The following is a 22,918-nucleotide window of genomic DNA, read 5'->3' on the forward strand; positions in this document are numbered from 1 at the left end:
CTTCGTCTCTCTCCCGCGAAGCTTCTTCTCCTCTGCTCCCTCGACGAAGCCTCAACGAAGCCTTTGCTCTCTCTTCGAAACCTTGACGAAGCCTCTGCTCTCTCGACAATTCCTTTGGACAAAGCTTTAGATCTCTCGACGAAGCCTCCAGTCTTCTCCGATGAGTCGACGAAGCTTCCGTAGCTTTCCTCCAGCTGCTTCTCCATTTCCGATGACTTGATGAAGCTTCCGTAGCTTTCCTCCAGCGCCTTCTCCCTCTTTGACAATTCCTCCAAGCTGTCGAGGACCCGTCAATTTGATCTGCCTCTGTTTATTTAGTTTTATACACTAAGAAATTAGTGGATGACTTTAATTTGGCCTTTTCTATTCTTTTGGATGATGCTTTAATTTGAATATTTTTTTTTGTTCTTTTGGTAATGTGGCTCATGTTTATTTTTTAACATGTATTATTTGTGTTTGTTATCTAACATTGGCTTTTATGATATTTAAAAATTAAATTTTATTTTTTTTTCCATTATTCTAAATTTTTTCTCATTTTTTTACTATATATAAATTGATTTTATTTATTAATTATTTTTAAAAAATACAGTCCCAAAATGCTTACACCTCAATACCTTGAGGTTTACACCTTGCCTCAAGGAAGGGTAAAACGCCTCACCTTACGCTTTCGCCTTTTAAAACACTACTTGTCACCATCACGATGGAATGTTTAAAGGGGACTTACATAATTGGCGGGGATGCAGTGGGTATGGAGCAGGTGTGGGGGAATGGGCACACACCAGTATATGAGATTGATTGGAAGGACTTACAAGTTCAACAATTGGATGATGAGGTGTGTTTTTTGTTTTCAGATCTTGGAGGTAATGAAGTTCGCTTGGATTGAGGTAAATGGAAATTGAAGAAGGGACATTTTGAATTAGCAAACTTGAAGCCTACGATTAATTATGAAGGCAACTTGTCATGGAGAACCACTTTTTCCTAAATCTGCATTTTTCTTTTGTGATGGAGTCGTGCCTGTGTGGGTGACAAGACAACACTAAGTCTTGTTTAGCTGTACTCATCCTCCATGGAGACGCTTGAGGATCCATTTAGTGGTTTAAGTATCATGGTACACCAGCCTTTGACCTCAACTGTAACGGTAAAGGTGTTAAACAAGCACTGAGGGTTGCTCTCATGCCCACAGAACCATTTTCTCCTCTTTTTATTTCCAAAAAATACCCTTTATCTGGTTACAAAGCTTAAAATGACATTGTGTATATATGAGAGGACGGGCTGACTTCTCAGCACCCTTGAAATAGAACTCTGGGAGCTGAAGAAATCAGAAGCTAATCCAATTTCTACAAATTGCAAAGAGGAATCATCATTGTCGCTTGGAAGTCTTCATATTAAGCATTCTTTTCAATATAATTGGTTGGCCTTTTGGTTATATACTGAGATTATTAAAACTCCTGCATGTAGCTGTTCACTTAGTTGTGCAGGTTAGAACTTCAGGAATGACTTGTTGCAACTATGTCATCTCTTTCCCAGTGGTCTCCATCATATTTTCTTCAATTGTCAAATATAGTAAATATCATCATCATCATCATCATTGTTGTTGTCACTGATCATATTAGGGATTTAGGCAGACAGTTCATCAAACTCTTACATAAACTGATTATTTTCTCAGGCATCCATGTCAATTGAACATGGGTTCTAACCACCCAGCAAACATTTTCATGAAGGCGAGTTCTTGATGACAAGACTAGACTTCATGTTCCCCCACTTTATTTTATTTTTTTCTTTTTTTCTCTCTCCAGTGGAAAAGCTGCTTATGGAATGATAAAAGACATGGCAGAGAACCCAAAGAAGTGGGAAGGTAGAAAGATCCTCTTCATACACACAGGTGGACTTCTTGGGCTGTTCGATAAGGTTGATGAACTGGCGCCATTGGTGGGGAATTGGCAGCGAATGGATCTAAGTGAATCTGTTCCGCGGCAAGATGGTGTGGGAAAAATGTTTTAAGGAACCCAAATAAACAGCGTCTGGAATCCCTTCATCTATGTCTTCATATAAGAGAAACAAGCTTGTGTTTTTTTTTTAAACCTTCCTTTGGTGGACGTCTTATTTAATTATTGGTACAATATTCTCGTATGAATCCATTAACAGAGGCACAAAATATCTTCGAGCTTCAGTGATACTTGTCATTTTTCCTTTGAGAAAAATAGTGTGTACTTTGAAACGTAATGTGCAGTGAATATACTTCCTTTGAAAAGACCTTGAAGTTTTAAATTTTACAGATTTTCTTAAAATTAAGTAAAGAGATATTGACCTTGAATTTCAGAAATTTCATTTTAATTTTTTTTTGAGTTTTGTTAAAGGACGTAATTTTTTTTTCATATTTGGAAAAAATGGTGTATAAGTATTTCAAAAATCAAAATGTATGAAAATTTAAAATTTTCAAAAAGTATTAGTATCTTTTGTTTAAATTTTTTTAGAATAACGTGGAACTTCTTGTTGGGTCATATGGAGGACACAAGATATGTTAGGAATAATTTTAAAAATAGAGTGAAAAATTTACTAGTTTGGCTCAGAAAAAATTTGATAAAGGTAAATTCACCATCAAAGAAAAGGGAAATTGCAATACCTATCTTTTTTTTTTCTTTAAAATCCTGAAGAACTTAGGAACTCTTCATTAAACAAAGAAAATAAAGCTTAATAAGAAAAAGTGTAAAATGAACTTCTAAGGCTTGTTTTTCACAAATCTTTGCAATGTGCGCTCTCAACTTACGACACAATTTGCTCTCAACTTACGACACAATTTGTTCATGAGTTATAGGCACTAGTAGCACCTTATTCACAATTTCAAAAGTTTCTAAACTCTTTTGTATATATTGAATCATTAATGATATTAACACTGTAGGTTTGTCATTATTCAAAATCTTATTACTTAGTAAAATGTTTTCATTCTTTATCCTAAGTGATTTTGTTGACCTTCATAGTTCCTTATGCTTTTTAGTTAATTATTTGCATTTTTCATTACTTATTTATCGCTCTCTTCCAACCCAATTTATTACAACATTTTTCAAATGAATGAAACTTCTTACCACTCCCACCACCTTTTTGTTCTCAAGTTCAACCTTCCTATTAAGGTAATTTACGGTTTTGTTCATCTGCCTCCGCATTATATTTGAATGAGAAGTCAAGTTCCGTCAGAAGTTGTAGGAACTTGAACTAAGAAAAAGAAAAGAAAATAAATAAAAGAGAAGGAAAATCAAGGAAAGAATGGAGATGATTTAGTTCAGCACCAAACTGTCGACGATTTGAGACCATCTCAGAAAAATTGTCGACGGTTACAATAATCGAGAGCATTTTAAGTGTCAAACCGTCGACGGTTTCGTCAAGTTCAAGAAAATCGTCGACAATTTCTCGCGGGCCAGTTTGCCTATAAATAGAATTTAGGTCATTTTTCATTCAAAATTTCAAAACCTCTTTCTCTCTCTCTCTCTCTGCTAGGGTTTCAGCTCTCTCTCTCCTCTGCGTGTCTCTCTCTCTCCTAAATTCTCTCGAGGCTCCGGCTAGCCCTCCGATCATCTCCCTTTTCTTTCTCGGCTTGCCGGCGGCCTTCTCCTTGTTGTATTTAGGAATCGGGAAATTGTTCCAAGGAGTGGGATAAATAGTTTTTCAGGAATAGGTAAGGGGAATAGATTATGTCAGTTTTTTCTTAAATTTGAATCGATTAAACTCGAGTATATGAACTCGTGTATGTTATATATGATTTTCTGAATGATTCAGGCATATGAAAATGATAGTTTTACTTATTATACATATTTGGGGGAAAAACCAAAGTGAGCAGGGTTGATCATCTTCCTTTTCCTTATTAAACAGATATTTTGATTTGAGTAAAAATTATGAAGATGATTAGACCTAGTTTTCAGCAAAAATATATATTTTCCCGTGCAGTTTAGTGTATCATGATTTATCAATTAAAAGTCATGTGGTATGATAATTATTTATATGTTTCTGCACAATTGAATCTGAGTTTTTATGGTATTATATGATGGAAATGTGATTTGTATTGATTGATGAAAATACTGGAAATGTCGTGGAAATGGTGAAAATTTGAAATGACGGCTGAATGCCAAGATTGATATGACAGTTATATGCTGGGGTTTTGATATGATGCTTGTATGCCGGGGTTTTGATATGATGGTTGTATACCGAGTTTGATATGACGACTGTATGACGGGGTTGATATGACGGTTGTATGTCGGGTTTTGATGTGACAGCTGTATGCCGGGTTTTGATATGACAGATTTTATGCTGAATTACGAAATGAGTTATATAATAGTTTTTATTACTTAAATTGCATTATATGATTTAAGAACCTTGAGGACCAAATGTGATGAGAGCATAGTACCGTAGCTAGTATGTGAGATAGTTCAACCACACTGTTCTGGATAGAAGTGTTGGTAATGAAAAGTCGATTTGGCCATGGAAGGGTTGTGTACCCCCCTAGAGTCTAGACCAGGCTGGGTAGACAAATCGGACTTGCAGACATGAAGTTTGACTTAGCCTAGTGGTAGGCCAGCCAAGGTTAGGTTCAGTCTTTGAACCGCACAATCCAATCATGGGGGTTTATACATGATGATGTTGTATGTCCAAAAAGAGGTTTTTGCTACGCATATATGTGAATTTATGTAAATGTGATTAGTTATCGAACTGTATTATATTTTGAAAGAAATGTGTATTTTCAATTGTATAAGTGTGAGTTATACTGTACAAATGTCATATCTGTTAGATAAAGTAAATTAAAGAATGTGTTAAAGTTCACTAAAACTCATGTTTGACACATACTGATACTAATCTATTCCGTCTTACTGAGAAGTGTCTCACCCTAGTAAATATATCAATTTTTCAGGACCTACAAGAAACCGAGTCTAGGAGCTCCAGGGTGGGACCTAGGCGATCTAGTTGAGAGTGAGCTTGGTAGAATACTATTTTGTTTATATCTAGTTGTTTTTTTTCGGTTTGGGTTGTAATATGTTTTGGGAAATATTGATGTAGAGATTTGAGTGTTAGTACTCTGGTATGTATGGTTGTAAAAGTATATTTTGCTTCCGTTTGTTGTATGCTTATGTTAATTATGGAATGGTATGACCTTGGACCCCACTAGGTCCGTGGATGTTGATATCATGGTATCAGAGTATTATAGGATTATTTATGGAATATCAGCACTCCAAGCCCCACTAGGTTCGGGGTGCTACAGTTGTGGTATCAGAGCTTAGGTTGATAGGTTCTGCGGACTCTAGAGAAATAATACTATCGGAGTATAGGAATAAGTGGTGATAAGAGTAGGAATGAGTAGTCTACCTACGGTAAAGTGGGTCATGTATAAGGTGGATAGTGAATCAGAGTACCAAAGAGGTTGGTGTTTTGCTTGGTAGCCTGGAGACAGAATTCCCTTGACGGTCTTCTGTGGTTTTCCTGAGGCGATGGTCTTAGAAAAATCATGGCAAACCATCAACAATTTTATTTCTGAGCGGTAAGGCTAACCCTTGGATTAAGAAGTTGGAGGTTAAATGATTTATTTGTGTAGGAAAAGTCTATTAGGGAAGGTCTAAGAATTTAGTACGGGATGTAGGGAAACTTTATAGTTATAGCTAATTAGTTGTATAGGTGGTATTCCGCCAATAAAATTTTAAGAAAATTATTTTTTGCCCTTCTTTCAAAATGGATCCCAGAGATAAGGATGTCGATGCTGGAGGGGATAATAATGTGGAGGGTTTCAGCGAGGAAGATATTGATGCCTCGGCAGTATTGCGGGGTTTAGCCCGGTAGGTTAGGGCAGAGATGAGGTGGGACTATAGAGGGCAGGACTACTCACCTGCAGTCCGGGGTTGCACCATTGAGTATGTGACGCCCTGATTTTCTGCCATTTTTTTTCAATAAACAACAATAATAATCAATCATCTGTCAAATAACTCTAATACCACATATCATACATAAGCCGACTCAAAGTGGGTGCCAGGTAATCAGGCCATCAAACCAACTATCCACGTAGCGGAATACATACTGTGTCTAGGTCCAAAATACAATACCATTCAAAATAGAATACAATACCAGAGTGTTAAGACCTCTACACACATATATACACACCCCCACAAATCCATAAAGTAGTCTAGGGGTTACACAAAACACATCCCATACTCAACCACTTACCCTGAAGGGTACTACGGTCTCCTCTACTTCGGAGCTCTCTCTGCTCGTTTGTCTTGATTTCCTGAAATGTTTAGATTCTGGGTGAGACACCTCTCGATAAGACGAAATAAATTATTGACAATGTGTGGCACATGAGTTTTAATATATTAACACATCCATTTAAATAAGTATAACAACTGAGAAAATATACCAATATGTACTCATAATCATGTATAAAACATAGTATTATAAACTTTCATATCATTTTCATAATCATATACATAAGCTTTCATATCTCATACCATATTCATACTCTTTCATTTTTCATATTATATACATACTCATTCATTTCTTATATCATATACGTACTCTGTCATTTCTCATATTCATAATCATACTCTAGACCATGGGTATCCACCAGCATATAACACAAGGTCTGTAACCCATGGCTGCTCATTTCTTATATCATTTTTCATTTTCATAGTTTAACTCATGAGTATCCACCAGTATAGAATGCACTACGCGTCTGTAACTTATAGTTGTTCATTTCGCATCTATAATGAGAAACCATCCTAAGGATAATCACTTCGCAATGTGTTCACCTCACATGACTAGGTTGTGCGGCCCGAAAGCTGGACGTAACCGCAGTTGACCTACCCAATTAGATCAAAACAAGGAACGCGTCTATAGTACGATTGACCTACCCAATCCTGGTCCGGAGCCCAGGGGGTAACACAACCCTTCACAGGCCCAATTGACTGTCTCGCTACACTCTGTACCAGACGTGTGATTGCTCTAAAGCAATGCTGGCAACGATACTGTACTCTCAGAATAACTCTAGTCTATGAGGGTTCTGATTTCCACATTTCAGTATTCATATTTCATTATGTCTATATAATTCTTAGCACATCTATATATATCTCATCATTTCTGTATAATTCTCTATTCAACATTTTTGTACAAAACATCTTTAAGTATTTCACATATTATCATTTCAGCATAAAACACATGTGTGTATTTCTCATTTCATCATTTTTGTAAAACATTTCTGTATATCTCATATATCATCATTTCCCAGTAAAAACATATCTGTACATAAATCTCATATCATCACGTATATATATACATAAAATATAATTGGGTTTTTCATATCTTCATATCTGAATAAAAACATATTTGGGTATCTCATATTATCGTATTTCTATATCACATATTTCAATATCAACCACATTCCGAGTAATAAAACTGTTATTTCATATTCCTCAGGCCACACAATTTTTAATTGATAATCATAATATAATAAGCACAGGGAAAATATTCATGAAAGTATTCCAAAACTATATACCATATTTTCATTTTCATATACGATAAATCAACCAAATCATTTCCCAAAAATATCTGTTATAGATTATTCCTCTTACTTGCTTACTAAGAGAATTCCTGCGAAGATCCTAAAACCCAAACCTGCGGCGTTTTAGAACTCAAAACCCTGAAATCACATTTCCCCAGTTCAATCAACTAAACTCTAGAATTATAATTATTTTAACATTTCCTAAGCCCACACACTCCTAATAACTAATTAGACTTTAAAAATAATTAACTGATATAATTTCATTATCCTTATCCTAACCTTGGAGTGGTGCCTAGGAAACTCAAATTAAAAATCTGCTCCAATTAAAATGACGAGGATCGAAGCTAGGACCCCGTGGTGGAGTCCGATTGTCATTTTGGTTGAAGATTTGAGAAAAAATTGAGGAAAGAGAGAGAGAGAGAGAGAGAGAGAGAGAGAGAGAGAGAGAGAGAGAGAGAGAGAGTTTACTTTACCCTAGGAGTGGTGCCTATGACGCCCAAATCATGAAACCACTCCGGTTAAAATGTTGGTAGCTAAGAATGGAACCTAGTGGTATTTTACGTTCTTCGATCAATTGATTATTCACCTGAGAAAATAAGGAGAGAGAGAGGGAAGGTGAGGAGAGAGAGAGAGTGAGAGAGCATGAATGGGGGGGGGCTTTATGGATTCTAATTCAATCCTGAAGCTTCAGTGTAGATTACTAAGCCTTCTTCTCCCAAAGGAATTGTCAGAACCGGTGTAGTGATGAGTCGCTGCTTCAATTCCTAGAAGCTCTGTTCATACTCATCTGTCCATTCAAACTATGCATTCTTCCTGGTCAATCTGGTCAAAGGGTCTGACAGTTTAGAGAAGCCTTCTACAAATCGGCGATAGTATCCTGCCAGTTCCAAGAAGCTTCTGATCTCCTGCACATTCTTCGATCGTTTCCAGTCCACTACTGCCTCAATCTTGCTCAGATCCACAGAGATGCGACCCCTGGATATCACATGTCCAAGGAAAGTGACTTGCTTCAACTAGAACTCACACTTCTTGAATTTGCATACAACTTCCTTTCTCTCAGCACCTGAAGAACTATCCTAAAATGTTCCTCGTGTTCCTCGGGGTTCTTAGAATACACCATAATGTTGTCGATAAAAACCACAACATATTGATCCAGGTGCTGATGGAAGATCCTATTCATCAAGTTCATGAATATGACAGGAGCATTTGTCAGTCCAAATGTCATAACCAAAAATTCATGATGGTTATACCATGTTCTGAATGCTGTTTTCGAAACATTGTCCTCCCGAACCTTTACTTGATGGTACCCAAATCGTAGATCAATCTTCGAGAAAGTTTGTGTCCTCTGAAGCTGGTCAAATAAATCATCAATGCTGGGAGGCGAGTATTTATTCTCAATTGTCATTGATTTCTCTAGAGTCGATACACATTCTCATTGATCCATCTTTTTTTTTTCACAAACAATACCGACGCTCCCTAGGGTGATATGCTGGGCCTGATAAATCTCTTCTCTAACAATTCTTGTAACAATTCTTTCAATTTTTTTTTAACTCCGCCGGCACCATATTGTACGACACTTTAGAAATCGGCATTGTTCCCAGAGATAGGTCGATAGCAAAATTTATCTCACGATCAGGAGGTAGTCCCGGCAAATCCTCCGGAAACACATCAGGAAAATCCCTCACTATCGGGATATCCTCCAACTTTAATTCCCTTTTCGACACTTTCTTTACACAGGTAAGGTATTCTTGACATCCCTCCAATAGCAACCTCCTCGCCTGAAAGAATGATAATATTTGTGGTGGGGAGCGTACACATGTCCCCACAAATCTGTATTCCTATTCTCTTGGAGGTCTGAATACTACCTCTTTTTAATAGCAGTCAATGCTGGCATAGTTGGCATGTAACGACCTCAAATGAAATATAACATAATAAATAAAATGGTCAACCCGAACCCGTGGTAACGGGGATACCTGTCAATCACAGCGAAAACCCAAGCAGCAGCAAGTATAAAATCTAAATCTTTTATCCATAAAACATAACACCAGAGTTTACTACAACATCATAAAACTGTACTTTTATACATCCTCCAAAAACATCAAAATAACTCTAGGATCAAACACAAAGGAATCCTGATCCTAGTACAAAATCTTACCCTCCTAATGGGGTAATATCACTACTCAACGGTGGCCATAACCCGCCGGCTACTCAAGTTCTCCTGAAAAACTAATTAATGTTGGGGATGAGACACATCTCAGTAAGGAAAAATAAACTAAATACAGTTGTGTGACAACATGGACATTTAATGCAATTATACATATACAATACATTTCATATATCTGTAGACATTAATCATAACATACTGAATTCTCATACACTTTCATATTTATTAATAAATCATAACATACATAAAACATCTGTTATAACTGATAATACTGAAAATATACCCATGATGAATAGCTAGCTAATGTCATGTATTACCCCCCATGACGGGTTGTGCAGCCCGAAGGCGGGACCCGACAATGGCTGGTCGACCACTGCCGAATCAAATATGTCTGTAAGTACGATGAGCCTGCCACACCCTGGTCCGGACTGCAAGGTAGACGTCCACGCTCTACTGAAAACCACATCGACTATCCATCTGCCGTCCTCTCGTGGGATGGTTAGCACTAATCTAATTATAAGCATCTGATTTATAAGCTACGGTACTGTGCTCCTGAACTGAACTAAACTAACATTCGGGTTCTGATAACATATAGTACATGATATTATAACATCTTTCATAATTTCATACATACGGCCTAATGCCGAACATTTCATAAATACGGCCTCGTGCCGAAATCATACATAAATACGGCCTCGTGCCGAAATCATACATACGGCCTCGTGCCGAAAACATACATGAATACGGCCTCGCGCCAAAATCATACATATGGCCTCGTGCCGAAAACATAAATACGGCCTTATGCTGAAATCATAAATATGACCTCGTGCCGAAATCATAAATACGGCTTCGCGCCAAAATCATAAATACGACCTCGCGCCGAAAACATAAATTAATATATTATGAAAATAAATCCATTATCATATATTCGTCAAAATCATCATAACATACCACATCTTTTCATAATACCTGAAAACATGCTTTGCTCATAAAATCTTTCATATCATATTACATTTCACATAAAATAATATTCATGCCACACATGTGCTGCATAAAATCATACTTCCAATTCTAAAATCATAATTTTCTGACATCTCATACATATATACACATTTTAACATCATAGCAGTATTTTCCCAAACGTACATTTCATCTGTAATATACAAATATAACATTTGCTTTTCTGAAAATAAATTTACTCGTAATTAATAATAATTTGTATGGAAAATAATTGTTTTAGTTTATTCCCTTACCTGACTACTGAGAAAGCCCCTAAAAACTCTGGTCTCCCACCCGTAGGATTTCCTAATTAATACCCTGAAACTGAAAACTCACAGTACTAAACTTCAATATTTCTACGTGTACATCATTTCCTATAACTACCGCAAAGTCAAATTTGGTTTAAAAAACCTTACCTCAACCTAGGGATGATTTCCAAGTTGCTTTCACCAACGATCCACTCCAGCAGATTTGGAGAGAACTTCCCAAGGAGCGTCATGGTGACTTTGGATTGTCGATCCGGCATAAATCTGGCCCAAAATTGAAGAGAGAGAGAGAGAGAGGGCCGAAGGGGAGAGAGAAAGAAGAGAGGTTGCTTAATAGAGAAGTTAAAATTCGGATTTTTGATACTTATAGAACAAGATTCGTCGACGAGCCACGTCCTTCGTCGACGAATTCTTCATTAATTTCGTCAACAAAATTCAGTCTTCGTCGACGAAATTCAGTCGGCTTAAACCTCTCTTGGTATTTCTTCATCGATGAATCCCCTGTATTCGTCGACGAATTCTATTAAGCCTTCGTCGACGAATTCCTTGTATTCATCGACGAAACCCTGCTATTTCCCCTTGGCTATTACTTCCGTTTCCGGTTTCCATTTTCCTTTATTTTATTATTTAAATTCATTTTTATTCGGGTTATCACATGGCAGCTAGTCAATCCATTTCCAGAATTATCTTGAAGCCATGCATATCTAAGACTACCAAATTAGCTGGCAAGGACCTCCCCTGAATACAGATTGGACAGTCCTTGAGTACCTTCTACATAACTCCACAATCCCAATTGGCATAGTCACTGATAAACTAACATCTAAGGGTTGAGTTTCTATTCCACAAAACTTGATAAACTCCCGAGCTATAAAGGAGTGAGTCGCCCCTGAATCAAATAAAACAATAACTTTGTATGACAAAATTGAAATAATACTTGTCACTACATCTCCTACGGCCTCAGCGCCTCCTGGTGTTAGAGTGTAGATCTGTGGTGGGGCGGTATTCCTTTGATGACCGCCTCGGGGTGTCTGATGATCTCCTCGATACGGTCTTGGAGCTGGCACATTGCCCAATGGTGCATAATAGTCTCGTGCTATGTGTCCGGATCGACCACATCGATAATAAATCACTTCTCTAATCCGACAGTCTCCTGGGTGACTCCTGTGGCACTTAGGACAAAGAGGGTACAATAGTCTACCCTGTACCGCTCGGTCTCCTATCCACTGTCTCTGACCTCCTCTACCCCCTGTCTCCTCGAAGGCCCCCGATTAGTACCTGCCTGAAAATTGGGAGGCATGGGCCTCTTCCTCTGGCTCTGTGCTCCAGCACCTCTCTGTAGGCTAGTCTCTATAACTGTGGTTTTATCTACTAGTTCTAAAAAATTCTGGACCTGAAAGCCCACAACCTGCTCATATAAACCCTGTCTCAGGCCCTTGTCGAATTTTCTTGTATTCGTTTCCTCATCCGGAACCATATATGGGGCAAACCGGGACAACTCGATGAATCTGGCAGCATACTGTTGTATTGTCATGTGTCCTTGAGTCAGATTTAGGAATTCCGCTACTTTAGCATTTCAGGTAGTAGCGGGGAAATACCGCTAAAAAAATACTCCTAAAGCTGCTCCATGTAATAACTATAGACTTAGGCTGCTACTCCTCTAGTAATCATGCTGATCTCCACCAGCGTTTAGCTTCTCCTGTCAACTTAAACGTAGCAAAGGATACCTTCTGCTCCTCAGTGCACGAGAGAATTGCCAACGTCTCCTCCATCTCCTAGACCCAGTTCTAAGCCACAAATGGGTCGGTCCCTCCGGAGAATGACGGGGGATGCAAATGTGTGAACTGCTCAATCGTGCATCCCCATTCCCCAAAATTCCTGGTCATCTCTATCATCACTTGCTGGGTGATACAATGCAATACTGCATTTGAATCACTACCGCCCATACTCAAAGGCCCTACATCGTTACCACTACCAACGTTTGCATTGCTACTCCCAGGGTTCATCCCGAAGATAGAACAAAAATAGTCTTAGCATCCTAGCCTCATCACACAACTAATACATTTATCCAACTAAGAATCATGAGATATCCTCCTACAATCAATCCACTTAACGTCCTTATTTCCAATTTAAGATTCAGTCTTATCAATCAGAAACAAGAACCGGCGATAGTTTACTATGACTTTCTTGAAGTCGTCACCCTAGGAAAATCACATAAACTACCACAAAATTTTCTGCCTCCACGTTGCAAAATAGAACCCTAAAGTTCAATCTACCCATCTCCTACTCTCATCAAGACCCATTCCTATACTTTGTTATTGTATTCCACTGAATTCTACAAAACCTAGTAACTTAGGTTCTTATACCAAATTGTGACGCCCTGATTTTCTACCATTTTTTTTTTCAATAAACAACAATAATAATAATCAATCATCTGTCAAATAACTCTAATACCATATATCATACATAACCCGAACTGAAGTGGGTGCCTGGTAATCAGTCCATCAAACCTAGTATCTACACAGCGGAATACATACTGTGTCTGGGTCCAAAATATAATACCATCCAAAATACAATATAATACCAGAGTGTTAAGACCTCTACACACATATATACACACCCCCACAAATCCATAAAATAGTCTAGAGGTTACACAAAACACATCCCATACTCAACCACTTACCCTGAATACTAGGGTACTACGGTCTCCTCTACTTCGGAACTCTCTCTGCTCGTCTGTCTTGATTTCCTGAAATGTTTAGATTCTGGGTGAGACACCTCTCGCTAAGACGAAATAAATTATTGACAGTGTGTGGCACAAGAGTTTTAATATATTAACACATCCATTTAAATAAGTATAACAACTAAGAAAATATAGCAATGTGTACTCATAATCATGTATAAAACATAGTATTATAAACTTTCATATCATTTTCATAATCATATACATAAGCTTTCATATCTCATACCATATTCATACTCTTTCATTTTTCATATTATATACAGACTCATTCATTTCTTATATCATATACGTACTCTGTCATTTCTCATATTCATAATCATACTCTAGCCCATGGGTATCCACCAGCATATAGCACAAAGTCTGTAACCCATGGCTATTCATTTCTTATATCATTTTTCATTTTCATATTCTAGCTCATGAGTATCCCCCAATATAGAATACACTACGCGTCTGTAACTCATGGTTGTTCATTTCACATCTGTAATGAGAAACCATCTTGAGGATAATTACTTCATCAAGTATTCACCCCACTTGACTGTGTTGTGCGGTCCGTAGACTGGACCTAACTGTGGTTAGCCTACCCAGTTAGATCAAAACAAGGAACGCGTCTGTAGTATGATTGGCCTACCCAATCCTGGTCCGGAGCCCAGGTGGTAACACAACCCTTCTCAAGCACAATCGACTGTCTTGACACACTCTGTACCAGAGGTGTGGTTGCACTAAAACAATGCTAGCAACGGTACCATGCTCTTAGAATAACTCTGGTCCATCAGGGTTCTCATTTCCACATTTCAGTATTCATATTTCATTATGTCTATATAATTCTCATCACATTTATATATATATCTCATCATTTCTGTATAATTCTCTATTCAACATTTCTGTGCAAAACATCTTTAAGTATTTCACATATTATCATTTCAGTATAAAACACATCTGTGTATTTCTCATTTCATCATTTCTGTAAAACATTTCTGTATATCTCATATATCATCATTTCCTAGTAAAAACATATCTGTACATAAATCTCATATCATCACATACATATATATATACACATAAAATATAACTGGATTTCTCATATCTTCATATTTGAATAAAAACTTATTTGTGTATCTTATATTATCATATTTCTATATCACATATTTCAATATCAACCACATTCCCAGTAATAAAACTGTTATTTCATATTCCTCAGGCCACACAATTTTTAACTAATAATCATAATATAATAACCACATGGAAAATATTCATTTCATAGTATTCCAAAACTATATACTATATTTTCATTTTCATATACGATAAATCAACCAGATCATTTTTCAAAAATATATGTTATAATTTATTCCTCTTACCTGCTTACTGATAGAATTCCTGCGAAGATCCTAAAACCTAAGTCCACGGCATTTTAGAACTCAAAATCCTGAAATCACATTTTTCTAGTTCAATCAACTCAACTCCAGAATTACAATTATTTCAACATTTCCTAGGCCCACACACTCCCAATAACTAATTAAATTTTAAAAATAATTAACTAATATAATTTCATTATCCTTATCCTAGCCTTAGAGTGGTGCATAGCAAATTAAAAATCTGCTTTGATTAAAATGATGAGGATCAAAGATAGGCCCCGTGGTGGAGTTTGATCGTCGATTTGGCTGAAGATTTGAGAAAAAAATTGAGGAGAGAAAGAGAGTTTACCTTATCCCCAGGAGTGGTGCCTATAACGCGCTAATCACAAATCCACTCTGGTTAAAATGTTGGTGGCTGAGAATGGAACCTAGTGGTATTTTCCGTTCTTTGATCGGCTAAGTATTCGCCGAGAAAATGAGGAGAGAGAGAGAGAGAGAGAGAGAGAGAGAGAGAGAGAGAGAGAGAGAGAGAGCGTGAATATGATGCTCTTCTAGATTCTAATTCAATCCTAAAGCTTCTCGGTAGCTTCAATTTATATATATATATATATATATATATATATATATATATATATATGGATTCTAATTCAATCCTAAAGCTTCTCGGTAGCTTCAAGTTATAATATATATATATATATATATATGTTTATATTATAATATTATTATATTATATTATATTAAAGAAAGAATGAATGAATTATTATTTATTTAATTATTTAATTTATTTTTAATTTTTAATTTTTATTTTTATTTTTATTTTTGGAATCACTATAGAGTAGTTCACCCGTATGTAGCCGCTGACATTTGCAAAAGGAGCGAACTCGATCGCGGCTGAGGATTGAGTCCAGGAAATTGAGGAATTTATGGCTATTCTATATTGCACAGATGAGCAGAGGATGCAGTACGCCACTTTTAAATTAATTGGGGAGACTAAGCAATGGTGGAGAGCAGTTAAGTTAGTGGAGGAGCAGAGACCAGGGCCAGCAGTTATGACCTGGTGTCGATTTAGTGAGATTTTCTTCGATAGGTATTTCCCTGCTTCCACCAGGGAAGCTAAAGCAGAGGAGTTTTTGCATCTGACACAGGGGCACATGACCGTACAGCAGTATGCGGCCAAGTTTGTGTAGCAATCTCGCTTCGCCCCATACATAGTCCAAGACGAGCCTAGGAAGACCCGGAGGTTTAAGAGAGGATTGAGACAGGGCATATATGAGCAGGTTGTGGCGTTTCAGGTCCAGAGTGTCTTAGAGCTAGTTGATAAGGTCACAGTGTTGGAGACCAGTTTGCAAAGGAGTGTGGGGATAGCGAGCTAGAGGAAGAGACCCTTGCCTTTTGGTTTTCAAACGAGCACCAATCGGGGTACATGGAGGAGGCTTGGTGACTACACGAGTCAGTGATAGGAGGTGGGACCCTGAGCTCCTTCGGGAACTCAGTCACGCCCTCCTTGCCCTAAGTGTCATCAGAGGCATTGGGGCAGGTGTCGGGGTAGATCAGTTGGTTGTTATAGCATGAGACAATCGTGCACTGCTTAGTGATGCGCCCGCACGTCATCAGTTCTGGGGACATAATCAGGCACCCTGAGGTGGTCACCATAGGGGTACCGCCCAAGCACAGGTATATTTGCTTACGCCGAGAGATGCAGAGGACGCCGGCGACGTGGTGACAAGTACTATTTTTGTTGTTGCATAAAGTTATTGTGTTGTTTGATTCAGGGGCGACACATTCATTCGTGACTCGGGAGTTCGTTAAATTGTGTGGGATAGAGGTTCAGCCACTAGGCGTTGATTTATCAATGGCTACACCGACAGGGACTGTAGTAACGTGTAGGAGGGTACTTAAAAATTTTTCGATCAGTATTTAGGGGAATATGTTGCTTGCTAATCTAGTAGTTCTTGACATGTACGGATTTGAGGTGATTCTAGGGATGAACTGGCTAGCTTTCGGTTATGCCAGTATCGACTGCTACAAGAAAGAGGCAGTGTTTAGACCACCGGGGGAGCAAGAGTATAGATTTGTGGGGTCGTGTGTACGCGTCTTGCCATCGATTTTGTCAGCCATGCAGGCTAAAAGGTTACTTTTGAATGGGTTTCAGGGGTACCTAGCTTGGGTGAAGGAAACACCAGAGAGGGAAGTTAAATTGGAGGATATTCTAATAGTAAAGGAGTTTCCTGACTTATTTTTGGAGGATTTTCCGGGATTACCTCCTAAGCGTGAGGTGGAGTTCGCTATTGATCTATCTCCGAGAATGGCGCCGATCTCTAAGGCTCCATATAGAATGACTCCAGTTGAATTGAAAGAATTAAAGGAGCAATTGCAAGAGTTTTTGGATAAGGGGTTCATTAGGTATAGTGTATCTCCGTGGGGAGCCCCTGTGTTGTTTTTTAAGAAGAAGGACGGTTCAATGAGAATGTGCATTGACTATCGGGAGATAAATAAGTGACGGTAAAGAACAAGTACCCGATATCGCGTATTGACGATCTCTTTGACCAGTTTCAGGGAACACATGTCTTCTTGAAGATCGATCTCCAATCCGGCTGCCATCAGGTGAGAGTTAAGTCAGAGGATGTACCAAAGACTGCTTTCTGGACCAGTATGACCATTATGAATTTTTGGTTATACCATTCAGACTGACGAATGCACCTGCTGCATTTATGGACCAAATGAATAGGGTCTTCCATCAGTACTTGGATTAGTTCGTAGTAGTGTTCATTGACAACATAATGATGTATTCGAAGAGCTTCAAGGAGCACGAGGATCATTTGAGGACAGTACTTCATGTGTTGAGGGAAATGAGGTTGTATGCTAAATTTAAGAAGTGTGAGTTCTGGCTGGAACATGTAGCATTTCTCGAGCACGTGATATATAGGGGTGGTCTTTCTGTGGATCCGAGCAAAATTGAGGTAGTAATAAACTGGGTAAGACCGAAAAACGTCCATGACGTAAGGAGTTTTCTGAGTTTTGCAGGATATTACCACCGGTTCGGAGAAGGTTTTTCTAAGCTATTAGGTCCTCTAATGAAGTTAACCAGGAACAATGTGACATATGAATGGACAGATGAGTGTGAACAGAGTTTCCATGAGTTAAAGCAGAGAATTGTCATTGCGCTGGTACTGACAATTCCTTCGGGAGAAGGGGGTTTTGTAGTCTACAGTGATGCGTCTCATAAAGGGCTCGGATGCGTATTGATGCAACGGGGAAAGATTATTGCATATGCTTCTTGGCAGCTCAAGGTGTACGAGAAGAATTATCCTACGCATAACTTGGAGTTGGCAGTAGTGGTTTTTCCATTAAAGATCTGGAGGCACTACCTATATGGTGAAAGGTGCGAGATCTTCATAGATCATAAAAGTTTTAAGTACATTTTCACGCAGAAAGAGTTAAATATGAGACAGAAGAGATAACTTGAGTTGATAAAAGACTATAACTGCTCCATCAGTTATCACCCAGGGAAAACTAACGTGGTAACTGATGCTTTAAGTTGAAAGTTAGTGAATGCGTCAATCTCGGTAGTAGTAGCTTAATAGAAGATCAGGATGGATCTGGAAAATCTTGGCATGAAATTTGTGGAAGGTAACCATCAGGGGTTCATTGCTAGTCTAGTTGTTCAATCTATCCTGCAGGGAAGATTTAAAGCCACTCAGATGAAAGATGTAGAGTTGATGAAAATAGTGGAGAAAGTACAGAGTGGTTTAGGAATAGGTTTCAATATCTCAAATGACGGAGTTCTGAGGTTTTACACCCGACAATGTGTACCTAAGGATGCAGAGATTAAAAGGACAATTCTGGAGGAGGCTCATCGCACTTTCTATATAGTACATTTAGGGAGCACAAAGATGCATAAGGATGTAATGACTCCAAAATTTTTATGCATGGAAATTTTAAAAAAAAATTAAAAAATTTAAAATTAAACTTAAAATTTAAAATTAAATTAAAATTAATTAATTAATTAATTAAATAATATAATATAATATAATATTTAATATATATATAGAGAGAGAAGCCGCAACCCCCTGAACGTCTCCGCCTTTCCTCTCACTTTCTTCTCGATTTTGTCGACCAATCGTGTGCCAATCGAAAGACCGAAGATGCCGCGGGACTCCATTCTTCACCACCGACATATCTACCGGAGCGGATTTATTGTAGGAGCGGCGTAAGCATATCTCCTGAGGTAAGATAAATTCTCACATTTAGCTCAATTTTTCTTAAATCTTAAACCCAATTGACGAACGGAAAACGCCAGGAGATTCGTGGGGAGATTCTCTACAATCTAGCCGAAGCGGGTTTTCGAGTTGGAGCTCCGAGGCATCAACCCTAAATCGGGGTAAGTTTAATAATTTAGGCTTTTATAGGCTATTTAGGGTATTTAAAACTTAGGGGGATTTTAGTGAAAGTTACTTTGGGGATTGTGATGAATAATATGATAAAGTTTGAATTTCAGGGTTTTGGGGGTTTTGAATGTTGTGGGCCGTACGTCGGGGTTTTATCGGACTTTTCAGGAATCAGGTAAGGGGATTAAGTTAAGTCAGTAATTTTATAAAATTTGAATCAATTTAGTTGTTATGTTTATACATATAACTTGATTTGAGAATTTAGAAGTTATTTTCGACCCGTTCAGATTAATTCATTTTCCAAAATTAGGATATATGACATGTAATTTTGTATAAAATGAATGGTGGATAGTTTAATATATATGAGTGCATTCAAATGTGAAATTGTGTGGCAGATGATTTGAATGGGTTGGAAATTATAAAATACTGAATTGTTTAAGAAATACTGGAAATGCTTGCGAAAATACTGGAACTGTTTATGAAATGCAAGAGTTTGAAATAACGGCCAGTAACCAGGTATTGTTTAATTGGCCAAGGGCCAAAATTATTATTTGACGATCGAGGACCGAGTTTTAATTGACGGCTATACGCTGGGTTGTATTTTGTGGTCGAGTGCCAGGTTTTTGGAATAATAGGAAATATATGTGAATTAATGTTTTAAATGGTGATTTCTATTGTCTAAATTGCATGATATGTTGTAGGAACCCTAAAGACCAGTGTATTGTGAGCACGATACCGTTGTTAGGGATTTATTATGTGGTCGTGTGCACCCACACCTCTACTAAGAGGTGTATGGTGGCCTTGTCCAATTTGCCTATATGAGGTGAATGTACCCCACTGGGTGAGGGTAATTGGACCAGCAGTTGGAGCTGCATAGACCCGCGGAGTATGTTAGCGGAGAGTACAGAGGACTATTGTCTGGTTGGATCCCCCAGGATAATAGTCCAACCTTCGGACTGCACAACCCGTGCCATGGGGGAAGTAAATGGTGTGTTTGTCACAAAGAGTGTCTTATATGCATATCTGTTAATTTATGTGAATACGGATAATTAATAAAATAATTTTGAGGGCTTGTTGAGAAAGGTGAGTGTCTTAGTAGCAGTAATGGTATTAGAGCAGAGAGAAACTACTTGTATGGGCGAGTAATCTTCCCTATCCTCGACTAATTGTGTGTGTGAGTGTAAAATAAGAATGATTTCATAAATGTGTTTATCTATTTAGTGAACTGGTTATTTTCTGTACACTAAATGCATGTTGGCCACACACTGTCATTAACTTAGTCTTTCCCTTACTGAGTTGTGCCTCACCCCTACTTTACAAACTTTCATTTCAGGAAACCCCAAGGATCGTGTTTAGATGACTAGAGGGGCCAAACTTGTCGTATAGTTGATACATGTAACGTGTTTAGACGGAGTTTCCTTTTTGGTTGAGTATTTTGAGTTGTAATATGGATATTTGGAGACATTTATGTTTAATATTAATTAGAGCTCTAATAATGTTTTTGGAGAATATATTATTTAATTATGCTGCAATTATACCATGATTTGGTATTGGGTACACAAACGTCACTAAAGTAGCACCTCGGGCCCCACGTGGCGGGACGGGGCATTACAAAGAATCTGCGAGAATCCTTTTGGTGGAACAATATGAAGAGAGAGATTGCAAGGTTCGTGGAATAATGTTTGACATGCCAGCAAGTGAAAGTAGAGTATCAGAGGCCAACGAGACCACTGCAACCACTTTGTATTCCTGAGTGGAAGTGGGAGCATATCTTTATGGACTTCGTAACAGGGTTGCTTTCAGTGTTGCATGGAAAAAATGCTATATGGGTATAGTGGATCGTCTGACTAAAACAACACACTTTGATCCTACTAAAGTCAATTACTCCATGAATAGGCTGGTAGAGCTATATGTGTAGGAGATAGTCCGACTTCATGGCGTCCCGGTATCCATTGTATTCGATCGAGATCCACGGTTCACCTCCTAGTTTTGGAGGAGTTTGCAGAAGGCCCTGGGATCTTAACTGAATTTCACTACTGCATTTCATCCACAGACTGATGGACAATCAGAGGGAATGATTTAGATATTAGAGGATATCCTCTGGGCGTGCGTGCTAGATTTCGACGGTAGTTGGATTCAGTTTTTGCCATTTGTGGAGTTCGCCTATAATAACAACTATCAAGCTAGTATCGGAATGACACCATATGAAGCGTTGTATGGTCGAAGGTCCCGATCTCCACTGTATTGGGATGAGGTTGATGAGTGGCAGATTTTGGGACCGAAGCTTATTCAGCAAACTTCTGAGAAGACCGAATTAATCAGGGATAGAATTAAGACAGCTCAGAGTCAGCAGAAAAGTTATGCTGATCCTCGTCGACGAGACTTGGAGTTTGGGATAGGAGATAGAATATTTCTAAGGATTGCTTTGATGAAAGGAGTTATGAGGTTTGGAAAGAAGGGTAAGCCAAGCCCTAGGTACATCGGTCCATTCGAGATACTGAAGAAGGTTGGTCTGGTTGCTTACAGGATAACATTACCCCCAGCTTTGTCTAGGATCCACGACGTCTTTCACGTATCGATGTTGAGAAAGTACGTCTCAGGCCCTTTGCATATGTTAAGTTATGAATTCTTGGAAATCAAAGACACCTTATCCTATGAGGAGGTACCAATTCATATTTTAGATCGGAAGGAACAAGAACTTCGTACTAAAAAGGTTCCATTAGTGAAGGTGCTCTGGCGTAACCATGCAATGGAAGAAGTTTCATGGGAGTTGGAAGAGGAAATACGTCGGAAGTACCCGCAGCTATTTAGCGAGACCCAACCCTAGGCAAGTAGGTACGACGGTTTAGGTAAGAATTTGATTGTATATATACAGTGTTTTGTGTTGATTGTCTAGTTAAGTTTGAGTTTTTGTAAATCCATAGATTTCAGGTTTAGTGTTTGAGTGGGATTGGGAGAATTTTGTTGATCTACTTGTAATCTCCCAAAATCATTATTGTAACTACGGTATTCCTCTGTCATAAGTGAGGGTAATTAATAAATTTGGGACGGAATTGCCATATGGGTGGCTATCAGCTCTTCCTAGAGACGGATGATCGAATCGGTAATTCCAGCAGTGATGATAAGTATGAGTTAACAAATTTCGAAAACGAAATTTTTATAAGGGGGGAAGGATGTAGGAACCAGAACCAAGAAAAAGAAAAAAATAATAAATAAAAGAGAAGGAAAAGTAAGGAAAGAATGGAGATGGTTTGGTTTAGCGCCAAATCGTCGACGATTTGAGGCCATCTCAGAAAAATCATTGATGGTTACAATAACCGAGAGCATTTTAAGTGTCAAATCGTCGACGGTTTCGTCAAGTTCAAGAAAACCGTCGATGGTTTCCCACAGGCCAGCTTGCTTATAAAAAGAACTTAGGTCATTTTTCATTCAAAATTTCAAAACCTCTCTCTCTCTCTCTCTCTCTCTCTGAGGGTTTCGG

The 22,918-nt window shown here is 38.2% G+C and overlaps 2 protein-coding genes across 6 annotated transcripts in view; both read left to right on the forward strand.

The window, feature by feature from the left end:
- LOC131163114 (bifunctional D-cysteine desulfhydrase/1-aminocyclopropane-1-carboxylate deaminase, mitochondrial) overlaps positions 1–20,958 on the forward strand; it is a 59,665-nt gene extending 38,707 nt beyond the window's left edge. The window contains exons 10-11 of one of the 5 annotated variants that reach the window (XM_058119850.1): positions 4,898–4,965; positions 20,771–20,958. In XM_058119850.1, coding sequence (XP_057975833.1) covers positions 4,898–4,965; positions 20,771–20,793 — 91 coding nt within the window. In that variant the 3' untranslated portion in view covers positions 20,794–20,958. Of the gene's footprint in view, positions 1–851; positions 1,427–1,796; positions 2,252–4,897; positions 5,173–20,770 lie in introns of those variants that run through there. The other 4 variants (XM_058119852.1, XM_058119848.1, XM_058119851.1 and 1 more) reach the window with 4 other exon arrangements.
- A 254-nt stretch (positions 20,959–21,212) lies between these two features.
- Positions 21,213–22,264, forward strand: LOC131162853 (uncharacterized). The gene is made up of 2 exons (XM_058119459.1): positions 21,213–21,266; positions 21,782–22,264. The coding sequence occupies exons 1-2, from the start codon at positions 21,213–21,215 to the stop codon at positions 22,262–22,264; spliced, it is 537 nt and encodes a 178-aa protein (XP_057975442.1).
- Positions 22,265–22,918: the final 654 nt, after the last annotated feature.

Source organism: Malania oleifera, chromosome 8 (assembly GCF_029873635.1).
Source record: "Malania oleifera isolate guangnan ecotype guangnan chromosome 8, ASM2987363v1, whole genome shotgun sequence".
NCBI lineage: Eukaryota > Viridiplantae > Streptophyta > Magnoliopsida > Santalales > Ximeniaceae > Malania > Malania oleifera.